This window comes from Frankliniella occidentalis, unplaced genomic scaffold, assembly GCF_000697945.3.
Source record: "Frankliniella occidentalis isolate FOCC.00 unplaced genomic scaffold, Focc_3.1 Scaffold322, whole genome shotgun sequence".
In the NCBI taxonomy this organism is placed as follows: Eukaryota; Metazoa; Arthropoda; class Insecta; order Thysanoptera; family Thripidae; genus Frankliniella; species Frankliniella occidentalis.
Genome location: NW_026267446.1, coordinates 264,604 through 275,474, shown reverse-complemented (window position 1 = coordinate 275,474; position 10,871 = coordinate 264,604). Strand labels below are relative to the sequence as shown.

Here is a 10,871-nt window from a genome sequence, read left to right as displayed (position 1 = left end):
GGGGGGGTTGGAGGCGGTGCCGGGGACAATAACGGGAAGGAATGCGCGCCAATGATGGGTGATGGGCTTTACTGGGCGAACGGCGCGCGAGTGCACCCTCAAGCGACGCCAGGCGAAAGTGGGACGGTGGACGGCCTGCCGCAGCGCACTGCACTGGGGCCCGGCCCGGCGGCCGCCCCGCACTCCACGAGCGCGGGAGAGAGAGCGCGCGCGAGCACCCCAACCCCCTGCTTCGTGTTAGTCCATTTAGTACACTAGTCTGGAGTCGTGGCCTCGCCCCCGCGCGCGGTCGGTCGCACCCATACCAATACAGCCCTCCCTTCCCGCCGCCGCCACGCCACCGGCGGCGCGCGCTGACGCAGGGAGTCGTGCAACAGTCCGAGGGCGGTCATTTCATTTCGCTACCCGAGGCTCGTTCCGCGGCCGGCGCGGCTGGAGGTGGCGCGACGCTGCTGCTGATGGGTGCGCTAAGCGCCTCCGCCGTGCTTCCACCTTGCAGCCCCGCGGCCGCCCCAGCCCCATTAGGCGGGCGGTGATGGTCGCGGTGACCGGCGAAAGGGTTGACGGGCCGGGCCGAGTTAACGGTCACCCCGACCGTTACCGAATTGCCGGGAACGCCCGCGACGCGTTCACGGTGAGGAGCAACAACGGCGACAAACAACGCCTCTTTGGCGCGGCTGGCCAAAGTATATAGTTCCCGCAGGGTAGCCGCAGCCAGCCGCCGCCGCCCCCGTCCCGCCCCCAATGACCCACATACAGGGAAGACCCACAGCAGCGCCGGACAGGCACGCCAGCAGGGCCGGGCCGGGCGGGGGCGGCACACACTACGGGGTGCGAGCTGGACCGGGCCGGCCACGAGAACGTCATGAACACATCAAGTTAAGATGAGATGGTAAAAGTAGGCCAAAAACGTGCCACATAAGATGTCGATAAGGCCTGTTTGATGTTTTCGTGACGTTTTCCTGTTTCTTGATATAGAGAAGGGAGGGGAGGGGGGCTAAAAAAGGGACCCCTCCATCCCGCGGACCAATCTCCGCCGTCCCGCGCCGGGCCGCGGACACGCGCTTGTCCTTCGAGTCCTTTAATTAAGTACGGGTCCTTTATGAGTACGTACCCGCGCGGCCGAAGAAGTTTATTTCTCGCAGCGGGATCTCGTCGCAAACACACACGCCACTCATTAGAGGCGGTGGGCGCGAGATTTGGGGGAGGGGGGCGGGGGTGATATTCAATTGCGGGCGAAGTGTCGGAAATCAGTTGGGGAACGGCGCGGGGGTAGGAAAGGCACGACTTTTCCTTGCCTCCATATGGCGCCGTGCACTGTCACACATACAGTAACGTTCAAAAAATATAATTAAAAAGCAGGTCTGTAGATCTGCTTAAAACCTTTTTTCGAAATTGGAAGAAAGGGAAAAGAGGGGGACAAAAGGAGAGCTACGCCACATTTGAGACTTGATAAGCCCACGGATCAATCCTCATCAGCCTAAGTATGTACCTACACAACGATAATCATAACCTATAAAACACGCGCGACCGGTGGACAAATCTACATTAAGTGAAAGTTTCAAATTCTTGAGGCATGCGAGAATGCAAATGCTCTCTAAATCACTGATAGAATAGTTTTTTTCCTCTCTTTACTTTAATTGTACTAAGTAAACCAGACAACGATCAAAGATAAATACCAATTCAGTTTGAGGAATAAGTAAGGGATGAGGGTTAATTTCAACCCTTAAAGGAATGCCTGTTTGACAAGCCAGTGATTCAGGGGAAGAAATGCAATTTTCGTGCATAGAGTTACAGATGAGATAAAAATTCAGCAAGGAAAGGTGAGTTTTACACTTATAAAATATTTGTTGTCAATAGGGGTGAGCCATCTGTCAGCTGAACGAACGGGAGGGTGCAGTACACTGGAATTGACGCTCCATCAAAAAATTCTCATGTAACAACAAGATGTCCCCAAGATAATTGAATTAATGCGTAGCAGCGGTTACTTACTTTAATTTTGTCATATGTAGAGGCAAACTCCAAACGGTGAACGAAAGGGTTGAGAAGGTCGGCGGAGAACTCATCCCCCGGATGCATCTTCCCGTTCATATTGATTAGTTTCGCAGATCACAGAGCGGTGCTTTTCAGAGAAGAGATACACATTTTAATTTATACTGGGGATGTACACACGGCCGCGGTATCTAGCTCGACCGACACAGCATTGATGACGTTTAAAGTAAGAGGTCCGTGCGTCCGTTCGCCACCCCAACACACAAATACGAGTGCGATGCGAGCAGACGACAAGACGCTGCGCTGTCTGCTGTCAGACTGCTGAGAAGCTTTTCCCACCCACCTAGAGGGGCGCTGCTGTAGCTTCTTCAGATTCTTCTTCTCCCTTCTTGTCTTCCTTTTGTTCTTCTCTCTTGCATTCTCTGCCTTGCCTCGCTGCTGCGTGCCAAAACAAACGCGGGAGCTGCAGAGAGTTCGTTTGCCGGTACTTTTTTAATATTTCAGACTTCAGAAGAAGTTTGAGTCGGCTGTCTAGATACCAAGCTAAATAGTTATTTATTCACCATGGCGGCATCCATGCCAATCAACCCCAAACCTTTCCTGAACAGTTTGACTGGAAAACCAGTAATGGTGAAGCTGAAGTGGGGGCAAGAATATAGAGGTTATCTCGTATCTGTAGATGGTTATATGAACCTTCAACTGGCCAACACTGAAGAATTTGTGGAAGGAAACTGTACAGGAACTCTAGGGGAAGTGCTTGTAAGATGTAATAATGTATTGTACATCAGAGGTGTCGAAGAAGAGGAAGAGGACGGTGAAATGAAGGATTAGAAGGAGGTTATGTTGACTGGTTCGGGCAGTCTTTATCACATACATTTTTTTTAGTGATGATTCCAAGCAAGAAGCACCGAAGTGAAGCTGCAGATCTTATGAAGCATCATTCATTTCTTTTCATTATCTCATCCAGAGTTCCAGTTTTTCTATTCAGTTGGTGTACATTTGTGTGTTATTTGTTCACCAATTTCTCTCATATTATCGGATCATTTATAATTGTGAACTACTAGATATTTCCTTGGTTACTTTGGTTATTTGCCATGTTCTGAATGTGAACATTCCAATCACCTTTATAGGCAAAGCATTGTTTTTAATTTATTTCCAGTTTGTTTCGTATACTTGTACTCATTAAAGCTGAAAGGTTCCAGAACTTTGTCGACTTGGTTGTTACTTGATTTTATTGCCATACATTAGTCAGTACATCTTATATCACTGATACTACTTAACACACTGTTTAAGTGAAAGAACTATTATAACTGTAATAAAAAGTTAAACTCATATTTAAGTTAATTTTTTGCCTTTAAATTTAAGACCAACATACGTGAGACAAGTCAGTGAAGTAAGGAAGTGGTTGCAGCAGAAGCTACAACATAAACAGCTGCTGCAGTACATTTGAATTATCACTTCTCTGTAAAAAATAAAACTTGACACAATAACTGACACCAATGCATCAGCTCCTGATCATTAAAGACCGTACCAAAGAAAGTGTTCCAGCTGCTACCCTTGAAAATTTTTTTCCTCGAGACTTGAACACAAGATGTTCGATGGCAGTAGAAGGAAGAAAACAACTCAATGACCACTTTCTTGTAAGGAAACATTGAGGAGTGGCAGTGTATTTATATTTAATTAATAATATAATAGAACTAGCTCAACACTAGCAAAACAAATTTAAAAAATTAAAATCCAGACCGCAACTGAAAGCAACAATGTGCAATGTGTACATAGCGGTAGTTTGCCCACGCCCGGCATGAAAAAGAACTATTTTTAAGACATTCTGAAAGAGGTTTTGATTGTTTTGTCAATAGGTATATCACAAATCAAAATCACAGTATACAAAACTCTAAGCATGATTTTTTTGGTCAGCCTGGAAACAACACCAAGTAAGTTGCCAAAAATAATCCTTGCAATGTAACAATCACAAAAACAAAAGAACTGACAGTCAAATAGAAATAAAATCTTACGATCATGCATGTATTCCGTATAATCTTGGTTTTCAATATTGATATTTTAATAGAGCTTCATACAAGTCTTATAATTAAGATAAATGCCCATATTTGAAGTTGTACGTATTGATCCAATAAAAAGAAATCAGAAAGAAATTTAAGTTTTCCCATGGAATAATAGCATTAACTTCCAGTGCAATAATTGAGATTACAAATGAAAAAGTGCCTTATTCACAAATGGGGTAGGAGACAGAATTTAAAATTGAGTGAAGAGATGCTAAATAGGCAATTTCACAAAGAATGAAGGAATGTTTGAACTGATTCCCATGAAAATGATGAAATATAACCACACAGTCAAATTACAGTAGACTGCAATGTTTCAGAGGAAAATTCAGCCATTTTTTGAGCAGATATAAAATAAAAGATATATAAAAACGTCTCTAGCAAACTAGAGCAAAAATTGTACGTAGACTACAGATCTATTTCTGAAATCATCATGGCAATTCCTGTTATGTGATGAGACAAAAGCGGTACAAAGTTCTAAAAAACAAATTTTCAAGTAAGCAAGCAATTCAGTTCAACGATCAGTACAAAGGCTTGCATTTCCTCCTAAATGACCCAATACACTATTTTTTATTTTTTTTCACAAGCTATTACATCTCTAAAAAGCAATACTCGGGAATCAAAATTACTATTATTACAATGGAATTAGAACCATGAAGAGCCAATAAGCTGGGAGAGAAATGTGTGCCCATGTTCCACAACACAACAAAAACAGATCATATATATGGTAATTTAAAGACTGGTTGATCTACAACTTCATTCTGGTTCATATATCACCTCTCCAAAGTAGGCAGTGACAGCTACAAGTTTCTTGTCCAGAAAGTTTTGCTCTATTTCAACATGTCCACCTGGTCCAGCCAAAATAGCAAGCTAAAAAAAAAAAGAAGTAATAGTTATAAATTGCTGATTGATAGATATACGAACACGGTACAAACATCCCTTCTAAACTCACCTGATCAGTATTTATATTTCTCGGTAAATACAGAGCAACATTTTCAGTTATGTTCCTTGCCATTTTATATAATTTGGATCCTCCTAAAGGAGCCATGCAAGTTTCTAAATCAAAAACTCCAGCACTCAAATATTCTGGGCCTCCCCACGGTGGGCTTAGAAATACCACATCAGCTAGGAGTGTTGGGCTAAGCTTCACAAAATCCCCACATATGAACTCAATCCTGTCTGCCACTCCATACACTTCAGCATTGTGACGTGCCATTTCCAACTTTATGGGGTCTATATCAATGGCAATAACTAAAAATCAATACAAATACTGTTAGTAACAATCAGTCAATAACAAATAAAAATGACTCAGAAGTTGAGGTCAACAATACCTCTTTCACAGGTAAATGCAAACTGAATGGCATTTCCTCCAGCTCCACAAAATGCATCAATTATGAGATCACAGCGCAATCTTTCCGCAGTATGTTTAGCCAATTCTTCTGGAGTGACAGAAAACCAGCTCTCTGAAAATTTAATAATAAAATTAAGAGTTAGTCATAATGTAAATGTAATAACATCAAAAAACTGTACAAGAAGATTTAGGAAAACAGTAAGAGAATAGTAGATGTGCGGACATACATACCAGCATCCAGTTGGATACCCTCATCAAATTTGTGAAACAGCTGAAAGCGACGGTACCAGTACTTAATGAGCTGAGGGTTATTTTTAATTTCATTTGGAAGATTTGCTTTCATTAAAGTACGTTTTTGCTTCTTTTTCTTTTTTTTGGACTTTGATGATTTACAAGCATCTTCCACTCCTTCCATATTTAGAGTGCCAGCCATATCTAAAGGTGTCTCCTGTACATTCTGTTCTGACACAATTGCACCTGCCTCAGCTGATGATAGAGCTCTATTATCCTCGAACAATTTATCTTGAGGTGGCAATTCTGGCATCAAGTCATCAGCACAATAGTCAGAGCTGTCAACTTCATCTTGAGTTGAAAGGGCCTGAAAGTACATCCAAAATTACAATAACGCACCAACATACACAGAAGAGAGGTGTAAGTTGTAACAAACGTACCATTGGCTGTTCAATAAGCTCTAGAGAAGCATCTTTCACTGCAGCTATATTTTCAAGTCCCCCCTGAGAATCCTTGACATTCTCTTTCTGAGAATTTTGATCTTCTGGCACATGAGAGATATTTGTAGATAATTCAGTATCAACAACAGAGGAACCATCTTTGCAACAACAACTTGAAACTCTCTTAACTTCAGAACAGCTAAGTCGTTTTGATCTGGGCAATATTTGCTTCATGGTTACTTCCTCATCAGAGCTTGAATGATATCCACTAATTATAACACTCCCATCTTCAGTGTTGGCGAGAGATTCTTTCCTCTCCCCTGAACTCTTCTGGAAAGTAGATTAAAAAAACAGAGAGGTTAAAATGATGTTTTGCAAGAGCTTTTTCATTGCAAAATTAACAAGAATTTCTTACTGAGTTTAATATTTGATTGCCGTCATCATCAAAATATATGTGTGTGTTATTTAAAGGTTTAGGAGTCAAGTGGATATGAAGCTGGCGGTTTTGATTACGAATATTTCTCTTCATGTAGTTCACGTAAGCTGACTTTATGAACGGTTTGTGAGAGCCACTGTCTTCTGATGCCCTCCGTTTCACAGAGAAAACATAACCCATCAGGTTAAAGGCCGCGCGTGCTCTATCTAGACCTGATTCATCAGGGTCCCTCTCATGGCTGCAAAATAGAATTGAATTAAATTCTAATAACAATAAATTCAAAACAATAGAACTTCAATCAATAAATACACTCTATACTGTATCATGCAAATTGTCATAACAGCCTTACCTCCTTTTTAAATTAATGGTACGATGCTCATCAGGTTGGTCTCCATCACCACCAGCACCTAAAGCTTTCTTACCAAGGAAAGCAGACAATTCTGATGTATTATTGACCTGAGCCCCAGACACCTGGTTATCAGTAGAGGATGAAGCATTGGTGTTTGTCTGTCTGTTACTTTCATCACCAGCAGGAGCCATAACAGGTTCATGAAACTGATTTGCGACATCTGAGTCCATGGTTTGATCTGTAGGTTGCATCGGCATCGGCTCTGAGACTTTCAGACTTTGCAAGAGAAGGCCAACAGAATTAATAATCCTGTAAGAATATGAAAGACATAAAGCATAGAATAAGAACAATAGACTAGTAGTTGTATTATTACTTCTGCTGTAAAAATGCGAAAGTAGGGATATGTACCTGCTACTTCTATTCAGTTGTTTTGATTTAACCCTTGAAGTTCTCTTCCTTCTCTGTTTTGTTGTGCTTCCCGAAATCTTTGAAGTAGAACCCTTATTAAAATCCGTTCCATCCTTTGCATTCTCATCATCTGCACTGGTTAAATATTCAGAATAATCAGGTTTACATGAGCTATGATCAAGATCTCCATTGCTCTCATCATGACTACTATCATCTTCTTCAATTGATTGAGGAAGCATGTTTGATGGTAAAGACGGTTGAAATATGTCGGTTACAGAATTTTTTACGATAAGAGACTTATCATCATTAACATTGTCTTCTTTGTGAGATGCGACAAAGGCATTATAATGTGCATAATATTGCTCATTGAAATGTTGCTTCCAGAGCTGCTGCCAATACAGATCAGCATCACACTCTGAGCTGTTGTAGGAACTTTGACTAGATACATTTTCTGATGAAGTCACAGAAGTGCTTCTGGCTGATTCATCCATATCACAACTGAAGTCAAATGATGACATAGTTATCCTTGTTACATTTGTCATGGAATCCGTTGTAACTGTTGATTTGGCAAGGCTGCCATTAAAAGAGTCTGCACCAACAGAGTTGTGTCCACTCAGTAAAAGTAATTCATCCTCACTGGTCTTACTGTTGTTTGAGTTAGTCATTTCTGTTTCATCAGGAGAGAGGGGGCACCAGCCACCTCCTAAATTAATTGTTTCTGAAACAATCACCAAATCTAAAGGACTCTTCTGAGTTTGGTCACACTCAGAATTTGAATGCATATCAACATTTGCATGGTTTAGAACATCATCATCTTGAGGACCTTGATGACCTTCACTCTTAACTGTATTTTGAGAATTACATTTTGGACGCGGAGTGTCTTGCCCAAAGGAATGATGTCGGCGTGGAAGAAGAAATGGATCTGTGGGCTGGAATGTGCTTGACTGCAAGCTGTAACTTGGTTCATTTTCAACTTTCTTCGAGGATGGGAACAAACCTTGGAATGAGTGCAAAGAAGACTGATCATTGATTTGATCTTCCGGTCCACACCCCTCATTGGCATTGGAATCTTCAGACACAATGGCGGGCTGTTGTCCATCCAAGTTAACAAGGTAGTCTGGATTAATGTAGCTTCCATACTTTGAAATCCAGCTCTCCCATATAAGTCGTTCCCCATTAACAGTCCAATAACGCTCCCAATCTACATCCCTGCCAACTAATGAATGTCCTCCAGATTCAGAGAGATCTGCGCCACTATCACTACCATGTAAGACAGCAGGCACACCCCCTCGCATGCTTTCATGCTCGTCAGTAGAGTAGTTGTTGTCAGTATGAGATGCACTGCAGTAGCAGCTGACAGGTTCTTCAGGTTTCTGTAAAAAATAAAATAAAATAAAAATTAAGGACAAATCTGAATTATTCTATAGAATTAAGACTTAACTGTCAAAATACCACTAACCTGCTTCTTCTTTGAATTTTCTACTTTCACAGGCTCTTCAATTTCATAAAGACCACCAATAGACTCAGTTATTTCACTTTGAATAGCGTCTTGCAGGGCATCATCATTGCATGGCCCATTTTGATTAGTATTGGATGCACTTTCCTTAAAGGACTGTCCTCTGTAGATAGAGAAACAGAGAGAAGGAGAGAGAGCAGCAATTGCATTAAAAAAGGTAAAAGAGCTAAGAATTTTATAACAAATACTGTGAGAGTCATCAAGTTAAAAATGTGGCAGAAAACAGACGAAATATGCAAAATATGAATGTTTAAGAAATTGTAGCGACTAGTAGCACCTGGGAGCGAATAAAATATTAAAGAAATAATTGTTACTCTATTATTTATAACCCACCCAATCATCGGTTACAGTGTCAATTATCATATGCATTTAGTAGATAGGCAATAAAAAAAAATTGAAAATTACTCAATAAAACGTACAGAAGTGTACACTAACTTATTATGTTAAAGAAACTGTCTGCGGTAAGTGCACATTACTCAAAAGCACGAAGCTTATGGTCAAGGCATAGGCAAAGCTAAATGGATTTTCTAAGCAAAAGTACATTTTATATGCATGTATGTAAAAAAAATACAACTCACCTGATAATAACTCTACTGCATAGGAGAAAAACATCATCATGCTCGGCGTGTCCATCGAAACCGAGAAACACCTCAGCCAAAGGTTCGAACACAGAATCACTCATTATTATATGATTAACAGCCAAGTATATTGAAATAATCCCTGTCAAAGCATCAACGACGCTTCAGAGCAGAACAGAGTTTTGGAGCAAAATACACGATAAGACACAGTTTGTGCCATATTTAAAGCATTCTTTGAAGAATCTGAAACACAATTTTCAATCATAGATGCAGAAGAAAACATAACAGAAACGCGGGTGGGTGGTGTGGTTCACCCTGCGAATAGCTATTGGGGTGCTATTCGCAGGAAAACATTCAGACACATACGTGAATCCATTCCAACAACTTTAACGGCGAAATTTTTAAAAATATTAATTTTTTCCGACGTTACGGGGTCAAAAGAAAGTGTTCCATTTGAAAAAGAAACCACTCATAGAGATTTTTTTTTACGGGCCAGCCTGTGGTTGATGGTTGATCCTCCAGCTTCCGTCAGGCGTTCATAACCATAACTTCCGGTTGCCCTCGCGTCCCATCGCGGCGTCTGTGCTGCTTCGCACCATTTTCAGCATTCGTAGGAAAATGGCGGATGGCGTGGATATTGATTTATATGCCGACGATTTAGAAGAAGGATTTGGACAGGTAAAATTTCAAACTGTGTTCGTAGGATTGCATTATGATGCACGTTAAGGTCTGATCTGTGAATTGACTCATAATTTACATCAGCGCGTGGTCCTCAGTCGTTTAGTTTCTAGCATAGACGGAGAGTTATTCTTGCCGGCTTTACCTGATCGAAATAATTTTCCTCTTCAGTGCAATCACCGATATGTTTATTTACATTTTGAAGTGCTGAGTTTGCTCATATGAACTTTCACCGGCCACTATTTTCCCTAGTATTTTCATGGGACTTGTTTTGTTTATTATATTGCTTCGGCCTTCAGCTTTAGGCTTACGCCTACTCGTGATGGTTCCTCTACCTTTGGCCATCATTTCTTAGTTACCTTATGACGAATTATAGATGAACTATCCCTTCCAGTTATTATGTTCAAAGTGCTTAAAATTACCTGGTAACCTACTTCAGTGCTCGGTTATTTGTTGTTTTGTCTAAAGCTTTGTTACTCACTCAATAGTTAATTTCTGGCCTCTTAAAGCTGACCCGGCCAAGTACTTATATTTTCTTACACGTAATGAAAACACTTTTTTCCTTGCTGTCCACAATTTTTTTTTCTTGTTTCCAAATTACGATTTTCTTATTGTATTCCGGCTTGAACAAATTTACTGCTTGAATATTTGTTGCTGATGCATACCTCTTGAGGCGTGCAGTGCAGGAATAATTTACTCTGATGTCTACATGCAGGAGTACAAGTGCTTCAGTCTCACTCTCACGTGCTAACCATTATTCTACTCCTCTCTTGGCATCATCCCAGCATCAGTTTTCATTATGTTATGCTTTTAATACAATTTAAATTATTTT

General features: G+C 41.1%; 3 protein-coding genes across 6 annotated transcripts in view; 2 read left to right on the top strand and 1 right to left on the bottom strand.

The window, feature by feature from the left end:
• The first annotated feature begins 2,403 nt into the window (after positions 1-2,403).
• Positions 2,404-3,324, top strand: LOC113209547 (small nuclear ribonucleoprotein F). Its single transcript, XM_026427159.2, has one exon. The coding sequence runs from the start codon at positions 2,557-2,559 to the stop codon at positions 2,821-2,823; it is 267 nt and encodes an 88-aa protein (XP_026282944.1). The 5' UTR covers positions 2,404-2,556; the 3' UTR covers positions 2,824-3,324.
• On the bottom strand, positions 3,207-9,670 carry LOC113209252 (uncharacterized). The gene is made up of 10 exons (XM_026426709.2): positions 9,362-9,670; positions 8,727-8,886; positions 7,268-8,640; positions 6,860-7,168; positions 6,490-6,748; positions 6,075-6,404; positions 5,635-6,001; positions 5,384-5,515; positions 5,005-5,303; positions 3,207-4,922 (listed from the first exon to the last, which is right to left on the bottom strand). Exons 1-10 carry the CDS (start codon positions 9,463-9,465, stop codon positions 4,809-4,811), a joined length of 3,447 nt encoding a protein of 1,148 aa, XP_026282494.1. The 5' UTR covers positions 9,466-9,670; the 3' UTR covers positions 3,207-4,808.
• A 203-nt stretch (positions 9,671-9,873) lies between these two features.
• Positions 9,874-10,871, top strand: part of LOC113210251 (cleavage and polyadenylation specificity factor subunit 6) — a 21,238-nt gene continuing 20,240 nt past the window's right edge. For 3 of the 4 annotated variants that reach the window (XM_026428336.2, XM_026428255.2, XM_026428167.2), the window contains exon 1: positions 9,874-10,039. In XM_026428336.2, the coding sequence (XP_026284121.1) occupies positions 9,980-10,039 (60 nt within the window). In that variant the 5' untranslated portion in view covers positions 9,874-9,979. The remainder of the gene's footprint in view (positions 10,040-10,871) is intronic. The other variant, XM_052273979.1, reaches the window with a different exon arrangement.